The sequence below is a fragment of the Salmo trutta genome, chromosome 6 (genome assembly GCF_901001165.1).
Source record: "Salmo trutta chromosome 6, fSalTru1.1, whole genome shotgun sequence".
Taxonomy (NCBI): domain Eukaryota; kingdom Metazoa; phylum Chordata; class Actinopteri; order Salmoniformes; family Salmonidae; genus Salmo; species Salmo trutta.
The window spans coordinates 45,427,934-45,447,327 of NC_042962.1; the positions used below are offsets into that span (position 1 = coordinate 45,427,934).

Genomic DNA, 19,394 nt, shown 5'->3' on the forward strand with positions numbered 1-19,394 from the left:
TAAAAGCTGAAATAAATCATTCTCTCTACTATTATTCTGACATTTCACATTCTTAAAATAAAGTGGTTGTCACGACTTCCGCCGAAGTCAGTCCTCTCCTTGTTCGGGCAGCGTTCGACGGTCGACGTCACCGGTCTTCTAGCCATCGCAGCTCCACCTTTCATTTTCCATTTGGTTTTCCACACACCTGGTTCACATTCCCTCATCTGACTAAATGTATATTACCCTCTGTTCCCCCATGTCTGTGTGTGGAATTGTTTGTTTGTTACGTGTGGAATTGCGTGTTTGACCCGTGTGTTTTGTTTATTGTACCGTTTGTGTACTTTGGGCATGAATAAAGTGCGCCTGTTATCACTCATCTCTGCTCTCCTGCACCTGACTTACCTTCAACCAGTTGCGCATATTGTGACAGTGGTGATCCAAACTGACCTAAGAAAGGGAACTTTTACTAGGATTAAATGTCAGGAATTGTGAAAAACTGAGTTTATATGTATTTGGCTAAGGTGTATGTAAACTTCCGACTTCAACTGTACGATCGTTGAAGAGTGGGAACAGAATACAGCTCATTAAATCTTTACCTTTGTAGATCTAGTAAGGTGGGGTTTAGAGACACATGGGATATACCCTGTACAAAAGTGCTTGAGCTTCTTCTTCTCTCAGCGCTCCTGAAAGGAAAGGAGAGCCGAACCGTATTGGAGGGGAACTTCAGTTAAGACCGAGGTGCTAAAACAAACAGGCATGGGTTTCAACACAAAGACAGAGGCTGAGTGAGAAAGTAGTTTGAGGAGTTGTTGTTCTTCTGTCATAAATAACCTTTTTGTTACGCTTTGCATTGTTCGATTTTCACGGTTAAATTGATCATTGTGTGTCGTTTTTTAAAGGTAATGACGGTTAACAATAGGAGGTAGAGGTTCATTATTCCTCACAGCTGCGTATCTAAATCTACTGCTGGGTTTATTATCATGGTAATTAACCATCTCCTAGCTACTAAAATAATACTAGTCTATTCCCTCACATTTATATATTTAGCTTTTCAACTTTAATAAAGGTATGGTTTATTGTTTCTACCATCAACAGATTTAGCCATGACTCTCAGAGATAAGACATTCATATCTTGACACAAAAACACACTCAGGAACACGAATGCACGCACACACGCACACACATGCACAAACACACACACTTGGCATGAACTGAACTTTTTGTGTCATTCTTGAGAACCCATTTCGTTTTCACAGACTGAGTCACAAACAGTTAACAAGGTGAAACAGTTAAACAGGCCGGACAGACAGTGAGTTTGTAGGTCTACATTGTTAAAACACCGTTTACTGCCCCTTGAACAAGCTGGGAGGGTTGGCAGGAGGTAAAGGCCTGATGGACAGCTTTGTCTACTGTCTTTACTGCTGTGGTTTCTCTTTGAGACAGTCTTGCAAGTGTGGGGGGCCAGGGGCCCTTTTTCTCCACCGACGCTGCTTTGTGGGGAGGGTGGTAAATGTGGCAGATGAGAGCACTAGTGTAGTGTCATTCATTCATGCCCCAGTCAGCCAGTCCTTTGGTGTATTTTGGTTTTCATTAGTAAACATCAGTCAGGCTAGAGTTTTTAGCTGCTCAATCTCCCTTCTGGTCATTCATTACACCCTAGTAATAATATGTGCCATTCACACATTTAGGTGAGGTTGGGATTAGTGTCACGGAGTGGTGAAAGCCTTTTAACTACCGGTGGATCTTATTGACATGCCCTCCTCATCAGTGTCATGGAACAAGAGAGAGGAGAGGAGAGGAGAGGAGAGGAGAGGAGAGGAGAGGAGAGGAGAGGAGAGGAGAGGAGAGGAGAGGAGAGGAGAGGAGAGGAGAGGAGAGGAGAGGAGAGGAGAGGAGAGAACTTGAGGGGAGGAGAGGAGTCAAGGAGAGGAGAGGAGAGAACTTGAGGGGAGGAGAGGAGTCAAGGAGAGGAGAGAACAAGAGGAGTTGAGGAGAGGGGAGGAGAGGACAGGAGTGGAGAGGAGAGGTCCCTGGTGACCAACAGGAGAGATCAAGCGTGCCCCTGGTCATTTGTTTACCTTGGTTTCCATCTGTCAGTGTGGTGTCTGACACCTGTAGCGTCCCATAGCCCTGGCTCTTCTGTCTCCTCTGTCTCCCGTCCGTCCAGCCAGTCTCCGCTGGGGGAAGACACGACCATGTGTCGCAGCACTTCAGAGGAGCAACAGTTTACCGCTCCTCCTCCCCCATCTCCACATACCCCCCACATACCCCACACACACGTAGTCTTGGCAGGAGTCTTATTAATAAGACAGCCATTACGACCTAGATACACCAAGCCCAGACTTTACAACACGTTCAAGGAAAAATCTTGCCTATATTGTGTAAAGCAGGTGTTAGCAAACTATAACATCAACTGAACTGAGCCCAGCCTGCAGTGTGCAAATCTGACTGTCTCTCAAACAGCCATCAACGTGCTCGAACAGCCATCTAAACGAAGAACGACTTGGCAGGCAGCGCGTCGCTTGTTTACCTTTGTTGAACCTAGCCGCTTATCTTTGGTTGCAGTGCAAACATGTAGTGGTTTTGTCCTGAAAGAAATCTCATTTGAGTTGCTGCTTTCTTCCAGGGCCCCAGTGATTCATGCTACGGTTTGCTGTCTCCAAAGGGGGTTTAGCGTAACCTAGCCTGGCTGGCATCAAAGCTTATTTAACTGTGGATCTTTTTATCGGCACTATTCGAACTGATTGTTCAGCCTCGCTTGCTAAGAATAATACACCCTTATCTTCAAACGTGTTGCGGAAAAACAGTGGATCTCTTCAGAGGATGTGGCCTACAGTATAATGTGGCCTACTGTATACATATCATTGTCCTACTGTATACATATCATTGGCCTACTGTATACATGTCATATAATGATATGATAATGACAATGACACCTCATGTCGTTTCCTTCAGAGCTTCTGATGTCCAGAATGGAGACCTCTGCCCCCACGAACACAGAGAAGAAAGGCTCTGGTCTGGATGGAAACGGCTTCACTGACCTCCCAAAGAAACTCTCACCTTCAGCTGTCACCAGAGGTACTGTACACTTTTCTTCAATGACTTTAAAGAAGGGGGGGGGGAAACGGTTTTAGTTTTACTGTAAGGATAATGGTCCGTCTCTATTCTTTTGTGCACCTCCACTCCAGGTTTGTTTGAGCGCTTCTCCTGCTGACACAGGTTTTACTGTAAGGAAAAGGGTCCCTGCATCCCTTACTCCCTTTCATACTGTAAGACTGTCACACAAGCCAAGGTCTTACAGAGACCGATAGGGCCGGGGGAAGGAGGAGGTTTGAGAGAGAACATGCACATGAAATATACATATCAAAGATAAAACGCTGTCTTGGGAGAAGTTGCTCTGGGCTCTAATCGTCCCTGATAAGGCTCTTCCTGGAGCACCTGGAGCAGTCAGAGGTGACTTACAGTAGAGCTGATAGGAATCAGTAATGTTATGCTGCGGCCTGTTAAAGAGCATCATTAATACTGAACAGGTACTGTAGCATAGCAGTGTGTGTGTGTTTGGTGTGTGTGTGTGTGTGTGTGTGTGTGTGTGTGTGTGTGTGTGTGTGTGTGTGTGTGTGTGTGTGTGGTGTGGTGTGTGTGTGTGGTGTGTGTGTGTGGTGTGTGTGTGGTGGGTGGTGGTGGTGTGTGTGTGTGTGTGTGGTGTGGTGTGTGTGGTGTGGTGTGGTGTGTGGTGTGGTGTGTGGTGTGGTGTGTGTGGTGTGGTGTGTGTGTGTGGTGTGTGTGTGTGGTGTGTGTGTGTGTGTGGTGGGGGTGGTGGGTGTGTGTGTGTGTGTGTGTGTGTGTGGGTTGTGAGTGTGTGGGTTGTGAGTGTGTGCATGTGTGTCTGTCACGGGGAGAAGTTCATAAAGACTAAAGACAGTGACGTGGCTCGATTTGGGGACATAATCTCTGATTAATGGTTCGTATAACTACATGGGGCTGGCCTGGGAAAGGTCAAATGGCTGTGTTTGTTGAAATTAATGAAAAGTAGCAGTGTGCCTCTTTCATCGGGCGGTCGGGAGAGACAGAGAGAGAATGCATGTTTTAAAGATGTCAGTGAATGTGTGATGAAAGGCCAGTATAATGAGGTTGAAAGACCTTGTTCTTACCTCCAGAGTATCACACTGATAAATTACTAAAAATGTCTGGTAGAGTAGAGTTGCAGTGGGTGACATGGCCCTTCCTTCAGAGATTGACAGAGATGCAGATTGACGGCTACCTTTGAAATGGTAATACAACTTCTTGTGATTTAGTGACATTTTTACTCTTTAATGAAGGGCTTGGTGGCCTGCCATGATAAAGAAATATCCATGAATTGTTTAAGGAAGAACAAAGATAAAAATAGGCCATTCATTTTTTTTGTCCCTAACGATTGACATCAGGCCCAATTCTTTTAGAACTTCTATAGACCTCAAGTTTGTTTTCATAGCCTTGTGGAGTTTGCAGAGCACGGCCCGTTAGTCCAACAATAATTTAATGATTTTGTGTGAGAATATAGAAAGACAATTTGAGTTGACAAAGAGTTCAAATAGTAGGCGTCTATAAGGGCGATTCTGTGATGTCTTAAAACGTCTACTAGGAATTCTTGCTACAGAATCCAGTAGTTTTTCTCCTAATTTAATTCAGAGTGAATCCTAATTATTTAACCTATCAGAAGGGCCAAAGCTAATTCGTTAATTAGACCAATTTCAAGATGTCACTGATATTAATACACATGTATGAGGACACTAATAACACAGATAGTTTTGTCTTTGAAATGACGTTCAAGACTAGTGTCCACCGCGATGAGTAGAGACAGACAGACAGAGAATGCATGTTTTAAAGATGTCAGAGAATGTGTTATGAAAGGCCAGTATAATGAGGTTGAAAGACCTTGTGCTTAACCTCCAGAGTATCACACTGATAAATTACTAAAAATGGCTGGTAGAACAAAGCTCCGTGGACAACATGGCCCTTCCTTTAGAGGTTGACGGAGATGCAGGTTGACGGAGATGCAGGTTGACGGAGATGCAGGTTGATGGCTACTTTTGAAATGGTAATACTACTTGTGATTTAGTGACATTTGTATTATTTAATGAAGGGCTTGGTGGCCTGCCATTATTAAGAAATGAAAGATGAATTGTTTATTAGGCTAAATCAATCTAGGACGTATTTTACATACACTATAAATGGGACATGAATCAAGTGGGACTTTGTTTTCAACAACTTGTTTCATGTCGACATCTATATCGTTAATTCAATTATATTGACCTACCATTTTATTTCCAGTTAACTCACTCATTTTCTATTACTCTACAATTACTTATATCATATGACTGGCCATGAATAAGCATTTCTAATATGGAGCTTGGAATGTCTGAACAATGGTTCTTTTGGCGTGAAGGAATATGGTTCCAGACCTGAGCCTTCTGGCAATTAAGAAAATGTTTGATCGCCTACGAACCGAAAATCCTGATCTGTTAATGTGATCACCCTCTCTAATTTAATCTCAGTATGCCTTCCTCAATGGAGCCAATTCACACACGCTGAGGTCACATGTTGAAATACTCTCGGCCGCAGCGAGCGATAGAGAGGCCCTTCTGTTGGGCCAATCGTCTTCTCTGGATAAGCCCCCTCAGCCCCGTAGGAGAGGGTCTTTAAAGTAGGTTGATTTCCCTTTCAAAGGGGCCTGGAGAGAGGTAACAAGGCAGGCCCCCTGTGCCACCCCACCCTCTGTCTCCTCCCTGCCCTGCTATAACTATGCTCTCCCCTGGTCTGTAATGGCTCAGGTTCTGCTGGGTCTCTACCTGGTGCTGTGTTCCAGGCTTGTGATGCTCTGTGTCCCCCTCCCCCGGCTGCGGATCTAAAGTGGAGCTGCGGTTTTAAACCCGCATCCATCGGCCTCTCTCTTCCCATAACTCCTTTACCCTATCACTATTAGAATAATGTCACCGTCCATATTTTAATCATAATAACACCAGACACTCACACCCTCAGTCCAATAGAACCCGGTCTGGGTAGAACCAGCTGATAGAGTTACAGCTTTATAGGTCTAAAATCTGCCAGCACACCAAGACAGGGCAATTACTTATCTCAATAATATGCATTATTATTCCTGTTTGCCAGACACAGATAAGTGAATATGCAGTATGAAGCGCAGCCAAAAGAGACAAGGTCCTTGAACTTAAAAGCACATTCCCGAGCAGAATCGCCTCCTGCTTTGGAATGAAAAGTAGACAATTGGAATATAGTGCCTCTGTTCCGGCGCTGTGGCTTTATTGTCAGTGTGTAGTTTACAACGGGCTGGTGGATTCTTGTCAGCTAAGTCGTGCCCACCTCAGAGGACCAGACATGGCCGACCAGCTCCATTATAGAACACCCCCCCCGTTTTATTCTCCTGTCTGTGTTATTTATTCACAACAATATCTTCTCTATCAGAGGACAGGGCTAATGCAGAGTTTTCGTATGTTATTTACACATAAAAAAAAACAAGCTCTCTATGTGTGTAGACCGGAAGGGTGGGGGTGCAATGAACGGGCCGCTCCGCGCTCCCATCTTTTATATCAGAGTTTAACAATCTGGATTGTTAATAGAACCATTTATCATGGAGCGGTCATTTATTTGATGTGAACATGCAGGCAGCTCAGGTCTGGTCTCCTATCCCAGAGGTCTATGGAAATGGGGATGGGGGGGTGGCGTTGACGCGTGCATACATTGAACTCAAGTAGGAGTCACTTTTGTTTAAAATGGGGGCCCAGGTGCACCGACCGACCAGCCTGGTCTCTGTCTGGTCCTGTTGATGATATCCCTGCGTGTGTGTGTGTGTGTGTGTGTGGGGGGGGGGGGGGGGGGGGGCTGCTTCTGTCCACAGTCTGTATTTTATATCGGTGGAAGGACCAGGGAGGTGATGTTAACTGGACCTATAAAAAGTCTGGAGTTCAACTTCTGGACTGCAGCCCATGTTGTTTATTGAAGCATGGCTGGGCTCACTTTCTGTGTGTGTGTGTGTGTGTGTGTGTGTGTGTGTGTGTGTGTGTGTGTGTGTGTGTGTGTGTGTGTCTGTATGTGTGTGTTCATTGGTAACTGCTGGGCCTGGACACAGCACAGCTAACCCTCACCACTGGGCCGTGCACAGGGTTTTGGTTACCTTTAATGAATTGAAATGAGCTCCTGTATTTCCTGTGACAGCCCGCATCTGTCTGGTTAGCGGTTCTAAAGGCTGCCGGCCCGGGTAGACCCGGGTCTATAGGTTTATGCATGACTTTTATGATTTCAAATCCGTTTCATAATCTGGAAGGCATTTACAGACGTCATACATTGTCGAAATTGTACTGAGATTTTCGGGAAGAGGTGAATATTTGCCTTATAATGTTATTCAACTCTTATTGATATGTGTTGATAAATATCATTTTGTTCTTTGAATTTCCCCCCAAAAAGTTGTATGCTGGTGAAATATAGGAAGGTCTGTAACAGGGGTTGAGAAAGCGGGAAAGGGCAACGTTTTGTTTTCAAAGGATTAAGCTATTTGAATACCTTTCTCACCTCTCTATCCATGCTTTCTAAACTAGGCCATGGGAACCAGGGCTGGTGCTATTCTGCTGGTAATGTTTGATTCACTGGCTTTGGTGGCTGGTGACATACATCTTGCTGAGAGTGAGTTTGTCATTGGAGAGGGTGATTGATGTGGCGCGGAGAGCGCCTCTCGGCCCCCTGGTTCTCCCCTGCAACGCTCCGGCTCTTTCTGCTGAGTCGGGCCGCACGTAGGGAGGATGCCAAGTACTTAGCACCTCCCAGTCTGGCCCCCTGGACCCAGGGCCAGGCCTAAACAGAGTCCCACAGCCCCCCACAGGCCAGGCCTAAACAGGCTCAGAGAGTCCCACTGCGCCAGAGGAAAGAAGCGGAGAGGGAGAGGAGAGACCAGGGACAAAACAATGAGATATCTTTTCCTCTGAGCCTGTTTCCTCTTACAGACGATGACTTATACCTATGTTATTCTTGAGGTAATGAACAGAGGTAATGATCAACGACGGACGGCACTGTTGTAGCTATCTTTACTGGGCTAAACAATGCTGGCTGTTCAAGTGCTTAGGTCCTATCATGCCTTAGTCGGTATGAAGGTGGCTAGAGCTAACGGTAACATTATTTAGATTGGATAGGAGAAATGGAATCCCAGCCCCTGGTCAATGGGTCCTCTGCTAGATGGATGGAGATGGAGGATGGGTCTGGGCTGTGTAAATAGTGTTTTAAAGAGAGGTGTGTTAGCGATAAGGACGCTTTCTTTATCACCTCCTTGATGTCTGGTCCTGGGGCCGGGGGCTGCCTGGCTACAGCAGGGAATAATTGATGGGGGCTGAGGCTGGATGGAGGATGTACGGGCCCCAGCCCCCGGCCCCCACCACCGGCCCCCTCTGCAGCAGCAGGACGTGAGCTACTGGGGGACAGGCAGGGAGCACTCGGGGGTCAGGCCTCTGGCAGAGAAAAATGCAGCAGAAAAAGCCTCTGCATCCCCCAGTCCACCTCTTCCTACTAGTCCAAAAGGACGGCCACTAATCTTCCTGAGAAGGGAATTTTCTTTTCTTTTTTCTCTCTCTCTCTCTGTCTGTCTGTCTAAATGAGGCCTTCTCAGGGAGGGTTCACAGGGCTTTGGAGAAACGAGGCCCCTGACACTGGGAACTGAGGTTTACTTACAACTCAGACAGACCGGGATCTCTCATTCTGAACAGCCTTGTGGCATTTTATATCCCAAAAAGTCGGATATAAAATGCAATTAACAGTGAACTGTAACATATACTGTGAATTTGAGAGAGGATAAAGAAACAGGAAGGCCTACTGTTTTTTTTTTAATTGTACCTTTATTTAACTAGGCAAATCAGTCAAGAACAAATTCTTATTTTCAATGACGGCCTAGGAACAGTGGGTTAACTGCCTTGTTCAGGGGCAGAACGACTGATTTGTATCGGTGGTGTCTAATATGAACATGTATTGATGAAGAAGTCAGTGGAATGAATTACAGTTGCGCATTTTTAACTACATTTCCTCTCGTTCCAGTTAGGTCATTTGTAGCTGCTGTGCTCTCAGGTAGTAGTGGCCGTAGTCTTTCAATAGAGCGTACAAGTCTTTCCACATGGAAACACTCGGTTGTTCTGAGGACAGAATAATCGGGCTTGGTAATGGGATTTCTTTCTGCACAAATACATTTCTGTGGCTTTTTTTGTAAACATTTAGCTAGTTGGCTTTCCAAGATGCCGTCTTCCTTCTCCCTTTTATCTGAACTTGGGGGACTGGCTAGCCATGAAGATTAGGTAGACTAAGTGAAAACAGAAGTGTTTTCTCTTTTTTGTTTTTGTCCATTTACAGGCAGGGCAGTTGATTGCCCAGATAAATATCTACTTAAAATCCTCTCTCTCTCTCTCTCTCTCTCTCTCTCAAGAAGTTGTTTCTTGTTGTGCTGGGATATGCTTGTGATTAGAGCGAGTTAAAAGTTTAAAGATGAATGGCCTAGATACCTCAAGCGAAACAGCTAATGGAAATAAAACCATAGCCACTGCAGCTGTATTGAATAGCTACGACTGTGAATTATTTCAAAAGGTGGGACCTCTGTTATTAAACTATCAGTCTAGGTATTGTTAGCTGAAGGCTTGGTTTTCCGGTTTATCACTCTGAATCAAGAGATTTCTAGACCTTCTAAACAGTCCCTGTAATAAAGGGTATCAAGCAATACTTGTCCCATTGGTTTACTTCTATTCCAAGTTCAAAGTCTAATGTAATAGTGAGCTTTGGGCAACAGCGTCTAGAGACATGAATCTCTCAAATCCATCAGACTGAGTTAGCATGCACTGAGCACCAAAAACAACATGCTACATTCCTGGAGATTTACAAGTTTTGGAAGAGAGGTTGAGAGAGGTTTAGAGAGGTTTAGAGAGATTGAGAGAGTTTGAGAGAGGTTTAGAGAGATTGAGAGAGGTTTAAAGAGGTTGAGAGAGGTTGAGAGAGGTTTAGAGAGAGTTTGAGAAAGATTGAGAGAGATTGAGAGAGGTGGAGAGAGATGGAGAGGTTGAGAGAGGTTGAGAGAGGTTTAGAGAGGTTGAGAGAGCGATATATGGATGCTTCAGGGGATTAAGAGTCTAACTCCCCCACTTCTTTTTTCCCTTCTTCTTCTCCTTCTTCAAGAAGCGGCATACCATTCCCAGCAGGTTCTGATTTAGCGCTGCTTTTCCCTGCCGTGTGTTGTGTTGTGTTCTTATCAGTTCAAATTACTCCTCAGCCCAGCCCAGCCCCAGACTGCCACTGTTAGCTTACTGTCTGACAGTGTAGCCACAGGGCCTGTGGATTACCCAAACCATAATAAACAGATACAGGGGAAGGGGAGCACGTGAGAAGGGAGACGGTACACACACACACACACACACACACACACACACACACTCACACACATACACTGGACCGGGGCAGCTAGCGTGGTGCACTCCTTGTGTAAACAGATCAGGGCGTGGGACCCTAGCGAGGGGCAGACGGGTCATCTGGGCTCAAACCAGACTGACTAAAGTTCTCATAACGGACCTCAGCTTAGACACATCTGCCCTCTGCAGAATTAAAACACAACACGCGTGTGCGAGTGTCCGATTAGCTCGTAACCTCATACGGTAAACTGAGGTTCACTTTACCGTGACGCTGTGTGTTTATCCGGAACATGGAATCTTCATTGCAGTGGGCCGGGTCAGTTGCTCAAAGAAGAGACAAGCTGAGGTTACACCTCTCTCAGCCTCTCCCCAGACAGAGCCTCTCAGAGCTCCTGCTCCGCCTGTTCGGTAGTTAACTGCTAGGGTCAGGACTGGAGCACCAGGCAACAGGACAGCAGATGTACTCATGTGGTAGTGATCTGTGATACTCACCCATCCAGAAAAGAACACATCAAGAGTTATTGAGCATTGCAGATCGCTGTGGCTGCAGCAACAGTCTGTGTTTCAGGCGCTTTTGTCGTGTGCGGGTGCTCGCCCTGCTGCACACCGTGCTCATTTGCATGATGAGGGGATGATAAATGGGTAAAGGGGAGGAGAAGAAGAAGCGAGTGAGAGGGAGGAGAGGAGGAGACAAGAGGACAGCCTTGGGTGAGTCTGGACTGGGCCGTGCGAGACACCATCAGAGTATTTGTGTTGTGGTGTAATATTGCTTTGTTTTTCTCTCTTCCTCTGTTTTTCTTCACTCGTTGGTGTTGTGTTTTGTAGACATTACCCTGCCAAGAGTAGTCTGGCTGGCAGCCAGTTATCCCTGGGCTCCAGGTGAACCCTCCCTACCTCCATTAGTCAGTCAGGCAAGCCTCACCCTGCTGGGGGAGACGAGGAGAGGAGAGTCCCAGGCGTCTTGGCTCTGTGAGGGCCGTCACGGCTGCGCCAAACCCCCAAAACAAGCTCCCGTCCTCCCACGTCATTCTGCCTGGTGGTGCTGGTAGGATCAGTCTGACAATGCTAAGTGTGGAGTAGATCCGTTCACACCTTCATGCGCCCTACAAACATTGAGGTTTCTACAGTACAGGGAGGGGAGGAAGTCCTTCATGACTAAACATATATAGACATGTGTATCACATTAATGCAAGTAATGAATTAGGGCTCCCGACATTTTGTTAACTGGACCTGAAATAGTTTCAATTCACTTGATAACTAGGTACTTTGAATAGCTTGTGGCTTGACCCAAGTCGTTGATTAAATCCCCCAATTATTTTTCTAAAATGAAAATGAACAAATAAGAAATGCTTATTCATTTAAGCAATGATAATAAAAGGCCCAAAGAGTTGATGTGGAAATATTGCCCATCCCAGCATGGACCCGTTCCTAACTCCATCTGACAAAAGAGAGAGAGAGAAGGAGGAGGGGAAATAGAAGGAAGGAGGCGGCAGGACATGAGAAATCTGTGGGCTGAAGCAGAAAGGCAGAGAGAGAGACACAGGAGACTGGATGGGTGGGTGTGGAGCAGGGTGGCAAGTCGGAGGGGGTTCCGTTTGGATCAACAATGAGACCCCCTCACATCTATTCAGACCTCCTGCTTCAGTTGTCCATCATAATGACATGTGATTCTGTTTGGATTTAAGACTGGTTAGTGGTAACACCAGCATTTCCCATGCGTATTCAGCCCCATACAGTGAGGAAAATGTGGCTTCTATGAGGCAATTTGTCTTTGTAATGTTATCAAAAAGGAAAATATGAGCTATGAGGTGGGATATTGGATATTTCATTAAATAAATAAGGTCTTTTTTTGGAGGGGGACATTTATCATCAACTCCTAGCCACTTCAGTTCCCTCAAACTCATTTTTTTGAGGCATTACCATTCATAGGAAAATAAATATTGTAGCAAAGAAATGTGGGGGACCGTTTTTATACAAAATAATAATAATTTGTCCCCTTTTGTGTTTCAGTTGCAACATTTAACTGCCTTAGTAGTAGTGCAATAAAGTTGACCTATTATCACACTGCTTAAAGGGATTTGAAATAAGAGAAGGCGGACTAATTGCCTTGTAACTACGGAGACAAACAGCTGGAGATGAAGCAATAACATCTCATTAAGACTGTTTAGTTTAATACACAAATCAAAGCTCAAATGAGGATGAAACACCACAGCAGTGTGTTTGTCCGTTAATTATGAATCATTACAAAAAATACCAGGCTACAGTACATTTATGCATTTGAAATCAAATATTATAACAGTGAAACCTTAGGTGTTCCACCTCTGTTAAAAGGTCTTGTATTTTTTTTACTGTTTTACTGTAAAACCTATAACACGTCCAGTCCACACATCACCAGTGGCCCATGGCCAACTGCTAATGACTAAAAACAAGTGCAGGTGGTTAAATTCCCTGATTGAGCCGTATTTTCCCTCATAAGCACAGTGAAGTCAATGGGCCCCTATTAGCACGCCTTATTCTCTCTCTGAGAGAACCAGAGAGAATTAAAAAGACTCCAATAAAAGGCTCTTAGTTGGAGTAGGAATCCAGGCCAAATCCAAATGCATATTTACTATACATTTCTTGAGCATACAATTCAATACAATTCAACGCTCTCACTTACGTGTATAATGTACACTGATCATGTGAAAGCAATCATCAAATAGTTTAGCTAATCAGTCGAGCTATAGTCCATAAAACACAGAACAAGAACACCCTTGCAAGTACTGGAACTTCAAGTCAGTCAGTCTCCAGAATTACAGCTAGACCCCAGTAGAGCTGGGAAGTCCCACCAACCTCCAGTGGAACTGACAAAACTAGGCCCAACGAAGGTGACCGTATTCCCCTCCAGGAATGAACGTCTCTTCCCCTCAGGGTTGACGAAAGACCTGCCTCTCAATGAGACCCTTTGTACTTCCCCCAAATGGGGGTTTCTCTCTCCCTCTCTCCTCTCCTCCTCCCATCACTGCCACTTCTCCTGATCCCCCATCATCAGTCAGTCTGCCTGCCTAGAAAAAGGCCTGAGACGAGAAGGGAAAGGGAAGGAGATTCCAATGAGAACAGAACAGACATGGAGAAAATCGAAATACCCAGTGGCCCTTGAGTGAAGTGGCAGGGAGGGCAAACCGAGGCAGAGGGGCATCCCAAAAGGCAGCATTTTCCCTATTTAGTGCACTACTTTTGACCAGGGCCCATAGGGTAGTAGAGTGCCATCTGGGTCGCACAAAGGGTTTCCATTGACGGCGGTGAAGTGGAGGATGTAGAAAGTCAGAAGGTGAAAGGAGACTAAATAGTGAGAGATTGATCTGTTTTCACTAGCTAATGACTTGGCTAGTAGTCCTGCAGATTTCACTGAACAGCGTGCTAAAAACAGGGGTGGGATGGATGGACCTTTTCTACATTGGCTTGAGTTCAAGATCAATTACCGATACGCATATTTAACAAAATAATTTGGCCAACAAAATCTGCCTGATTTAAACTTACTTCATACGCTAGCTTTTTCATTTAAATATTATCTCCTCTCCATGTGGTTAGAACTCAACTAAAAACACAGCGGGAACACAGTTTGGAAAGACTCGTCTCTGAGCTGTGGGTGTCATGACACATTTGTCATTGAAGGCAAAACTCAATCATATCTGACAACCTGTCAGCTCTATTACCTTGTAGTGGTTGGAGGTTGTAGTTGTACAGAGCCGGCCCAGCATCTGGGGTGTAACCAGAGTAGAACTGATGGTCCTGCACAGCAGCACTCTCTCTGCTTTGGCCCCATAGTCATGCACACGCAGGCACGCAGGCACGCACACACGCACGCACGCACACACACACAGGTGGGATGCAGCAAGCAGGGTTTAGGGAGCCTCAGCTCTCCACCCCAGCAGGACCCATGCTTGGCACCTCATATCACAATCAAGGGGATTCCTTCCTCTCTCAAATTATGCTGGAATCACTGAGCTCTACTCCATGTAATTATGAGTGCCGAGTACCTAGGCTTGGTCAGATTGATAGTAGCTGAGTCTGAGGACAACTCACAATCAGGGTCTCAGTCGGTAAAAACCTTCACTGTTCTGTTCTTTCTTTTGAGAGTGCAGCTCAAGATTCTAGTATTATATGGAAAACTTGGATGAGGTTACTCCATTGTAGCCCTTTACTGCAGCCAATGACCAAAAGCGCCCTCTTTGGCCTCATGGCCAAATATGAATGTTCTTCATATTTTTCATAATTTCATAATTATAAAGATATTTTTTTGTTTCTATGTCAAACCGTTTTGTTATATTTCAGCCTCCTGTGATGTATATAAAGTGTAATATTGGGATGCAAACTCAACTCTATATCTGACATGATAAAGGTGTCTTCTTTGTTTAAGCCCACAACCATGTGTGTGAGGTTTATACTTCTGTTTCAAAGTAGATTTGTTTAAGACTACCAAGAAGCTCTCTGGGTGACCCTGATTCAGCCCACTGCGGTGAAAGGTTAAAGCCTGAGCAGCAGAATTCTGAGTGTCTTTCATTTGACTATGGGATTATACATGTCGTTAATGTTCTTTCTGTACAGTATGTATGTTAATTAAGGTATACGACAAATGGATGAAAGGAGTGTAGTGTTTGTTGTTACAGTCTCTGATGCTCTCAGTAGGCCAATGGTCTTTCTGTAAACGAATTGTTGGTGTAACATGCTTTGTCTTCCACCCGAAGCTTGAGCGTGTACACACTAATTAACTAGCTAAGCAGGCCCAGACGAGAATAATGTCGCGAATCATGTTGTTCATTTCTCCTTTTCTAATTAAGGAATTTCACAAGTCATGGATACATGGTCTAATTCGAATTACTGAAGGAAGAGGTTTTCAACCATGTCTCACTTTAATGACCACACAATGATACAGTCTATCATACTGTATAGCTTGTCTCATGGGCAATGGATGGCCATGGTGTTGTTTGCCTCGTGATCTCAAAGCGCTAACCTTTAGTTCAGGGCTAGGCAACCCTGCGGGGCTTCATGTTTTCGATTTAACCGAACCGGGGAGACCAGGTGTGTTGAATTTAGGCAATCACTGAACTGATCAATTAGCTCAGTTGGTCAGGTGTGGTGCCTAGTTGGAACAAAATCCTGCAGTACCTGCAGCACTCCAGGAACAGGGTTGCCTACCGATGTTTTAGTTGACTGCTTAATAAAACTAAAATTCAAAACTGTGATTTTTTTCCATTGATTGAATTCCTTGTTAAAATATCCCTTATCTGATTGTGAGTTGTTGGAGATCTCGGTTAATCTTATACTCAGTTAGATGAGAGGTTTGAGTTTCGTGTTTGACTGCGAACTCTCCTCTCTTTGTGCGGGCAACGGCTTTCACAGACTAAGCACTTTATCATTACGCACTGCTCTATTTGCCTGGGTTTTTGTGCCCCTGCCATTGGTATTCAGCCCCTGAATTACGGGGGTCAGGGGTGTCCTATTGGGGATGTGTAAGAGAGGGAAAGAGAGAGGGAGAGAGAGAGAGCGGGAGAGAGAGAAAGAGAGAGAGAGGGAGAGAGAGAGAGGGAGAGAGAGAGAGAGAGGGAGAGAGAGAGGGATGGCTGGAGAGGGTGGTGGAGTCAAGTCACTGCAGCAGTCTTAATAAAAGACTGGCCCCAGCCTCATCCAGGCCCCTCAGCCGACGACGGGCGTATTGTTGCAAGTGTGCACAGGGCTTGTTCAACAATATTTGCCAGAACGTTAAAGAGGTTTTGAATAGCCTAGTGTGTGTGACCAAAGGAAAGCTAGGCGGGATGTAGCTTACTGACACACAGAGACAAGCAGCTGCTACTGCAGCCAGACTACAGAACATGTCAAGGGATGTGACTGAAGTTCTTGGCCAGGGGTCTGAGACTAGAGTGGAGATATCCTCCTGGCTGAGCCCCGTTGGCTGTTGCAATGTGTGTCCTGGCCTGCTGCTTAGCGCGGAAGTGTGAGCGACAGCGGTGAGCGCGACATAGGCAGAGCTGGAGCAAAAATGGAGCAGGCTTCCGTCGCAACGTCGAAAGAAAGGGGGATGAAAGAAAGGCAGTGGAGGGGCAGGGTCAGGGGAGTGATATTTGTTCCTAGTCAGAAACACTGGTCTGGGATTCACAGGCTAGTGAGGCTACAGGCTTCACAGACTCCTGCCGTCATCTCTCCATAAAAATCCTGGCTGTATTGTGTTTTTTTTCTTCTGTTCATGCAAACTCTTTTGTGGCGACTTTCACATGTTAGGGAAAAAATACTTGAGTAAAATTTTTTTGGCATTGGTCATCTCTAAATAAAACAACAGACGTTCCTCATTAACTGTTGTGATAGCAACAGCTGACGTGTGGTGCAGGCCAGCCTCTTTTTAGTGCCAATAAAATAGTACGTTTGTTTTTAACAGAGTTTTGTTACTCATTAACATTGTGTGTTTATTGTCTTTACTCTGTCCTGTTTGTTTGAAAACGTTCCATGAGGGCATTCATTCTCTTTATTCTCCTGTTCCTTATCAAGGTTGTTGTTATGAACTTGGAATGTTTCCATTCTATGTTCAGTTACGTTCAAACCTTCTAATTGTAAACTTGTGTGATATTCTTCTGCTGAGAGGAGAGCAGAGGACAGCACCAAGCGGAGATCTAGGAGGGGCAGCCAGCTGATCTCTGGACCTTATTCAAATTATTTGGGCATCACGCGCCCCGCCCCGGGGGTACCAGCGGGAGTTGCGTTATAGGGTGATCTGGGAACACAGGGAGCAGAGAGTCAGAGGGGTCAGGGCCACAGATCGTTATCTGTACCTGCCATGCACACTAGGGGCCTCTGGGACCCGGCCGGCGCCCCACAGAGCACAATGCAGGGACAGAACTTGTATGAGTCAGCATTCCAAGGCCATTCCTCTCACTTTGTAGTCTGACAACATGACGGACAGGCCCGTCCCCACGACGCAGGAAATGGCCCCACTCCAGCAGGCCTGCACAATGCCACAGAGTATTGTGATTTAAGAGTAGTGGTTATTTGAGGGTATATGCTTTGTCTCAAGATGGCGAATGCTTGTTTTTACCTTTCCTCTCTCTGGTGTCTGAGCTTTATTTAGTTTTAGAGACTGGCAAAAAAAAAAGCGAGCTCTGGTGAAAAACATATGGCTTAAGAAATGTAATTGTGTTCTAGAATAAGGATGGTAACTTGACTGATTTATCGTATTAAGTCATTGCTTTTCAATTGAAAAGACGATTTAGTCCTACAGCCACAGCGCATAGTTACTGTAGTGTTCAGTAATGCAGTGTACTGCAGGGCTTGGTCTTCTACTGGCGTTTTACCACAGAGTGGGCCTTTAAAGCTGTTGTGCGAGTGACTCATGCTTGAGTCATATTCCCCCTCTGAAGTGTTTGTCATGGAAACATGCCCGGGGTTCTGTTTTAATTGACCAAAAACACCATAAAGCAAAGCACACCTGACATTCAAAACTCCAGCAGACAGACAGACAGGCAGGCAGACAGGCAGGCAGGCAGGCAGGCAGGCAGGCAGGCAGGCAGGCAGGCAGGCAGGAACAACAATAATGCTCCACAGCTGTTTTAAACACAACATGCTAAAACATAGGAGCGTTGCTGCTGTAACTAACTGACTCCCATCCCCTCAGCAGATCACCGTCCGTCTTCTCCGTAGTCTGCAGCAGTGGATCTATCTGACCGGCCTCTGTGTATCTTTCTCCCCTGTGTGTGGGACAGGCGTTTTCCACCGTAGCGATGTTTTGTCACCAGAATAATAGCCCTCTTTGTGTGACTGCGCAGGATGGTTGAGTGAGTGCGAACCAAAACAGGCTCATTAAAAGTGTAGGCCAAGTTAATGCACCATTAATAATGGTTGGGGGTGAATTACGGGAGGGGATAATAGGGGAGAGAGGGGTTGAGGGGTCGAGGAGGGACAGGAGACAAAGAGTAGCCAGGACTGGGTCACCTAAACATGACGGAGCGAAGCGGCTCCCAACACCCACACCGTGATGTGGCCCCACTCAACACTCACTGACCTATTCCGGAAAAGTGACTTTACTGTGAGAACGGAGGATATTGATCTTTCACAATGGAAACTCACATTGACAGTTGTTCATAAGTATGACAAAACACATCAGTAATGTTTTTATCTGACCTGGGCGCCTGTTTTTAAACATAAGACTCGGATGACTTTATATACGTTTGCTCGAATCAATCACGCATGAAAATGACTGCGAGCTGCTATTTTAATTCCACAAGGTCCATATTAGCCACTAATTCCATCCCTTACGGATGCCTGCTATTACATTTCTCACGTGTCAACAAAAGGCTTCACCACTCGGGGGGACGTTGTATGTAGTGCAGCCCTGAGAGAGCCCTGAGGCAGGCAGAAGAGGCAGCATGGGCGTCCTGAGCCAGTCAACTCAGTGGACCAGTTGGGGGATTGACCAACCCTGAGCAGGGTTTATTCTATCACCCAGACAGGTCCATTGTTCACACGCAGCGGGGGAGAACAAAAGGCGAGCGCTCTGGAGAGTTCAGGAGGCTGCATGTGTTCACCTGATTCACTGACTGGGTCCAATCCCCCCATGGGGGAAGCAGTGTTGGAATGTCCCGGTGCTTAGGCCCTCACATCTATTAGTCTTTGGGTGATAACATTTGTTTTTACATCTGGTGGAGCACCGCAGCAGGCCCTCTCACTTTCTCATAGTCACACACACACCCTTCCACACATACACACACACACCCTTCCACACACACATGCAGAAACACTGGCTTCTAAATGGGACCGTACTGTACATTGCATTGCCTGAACTGGACTGGCCTGGAGGACTAAACACATTTGATGGTGAAAAAAACGATTAAAAAAAAAAAAACATTCCAACTCTTCATGCTATTTCACACAGAGATCCACTCAGGGACATTCCCACAATTATACGGAGTGGAATCCTTTCTGTGTCTGTCTTTAAGTCAGAATATACTTTCATCAGGTGTTGAC

General features: G+C 45.6%; 1 protein-coding gene across 1 annotated transcript in view; it reads left to right on the forward strand.

Annotated features, from left to right (window-relative positions):
• LOC115196014 (zinc finger protein GLI2) overlaps nt 1–19,394 on the forward strand; it is an 86,005-nt gene that overhangs the window by 18,020 nt on the left and 48,591 nt on the right. Inside the window, exon 2 of the mRNA XM_029756449.1 lies at nt 2,938–3,060. Within this exon, the coding sequence (XP_029612309.1) occupies nt 2,946–3,060 (115 nt within the window). The 5' untranslated portion in view covers nt 2,938–2,945. The remainder of the gene's footprint in view (nt 1–2,937; nt 3,061–19,394) is intronic.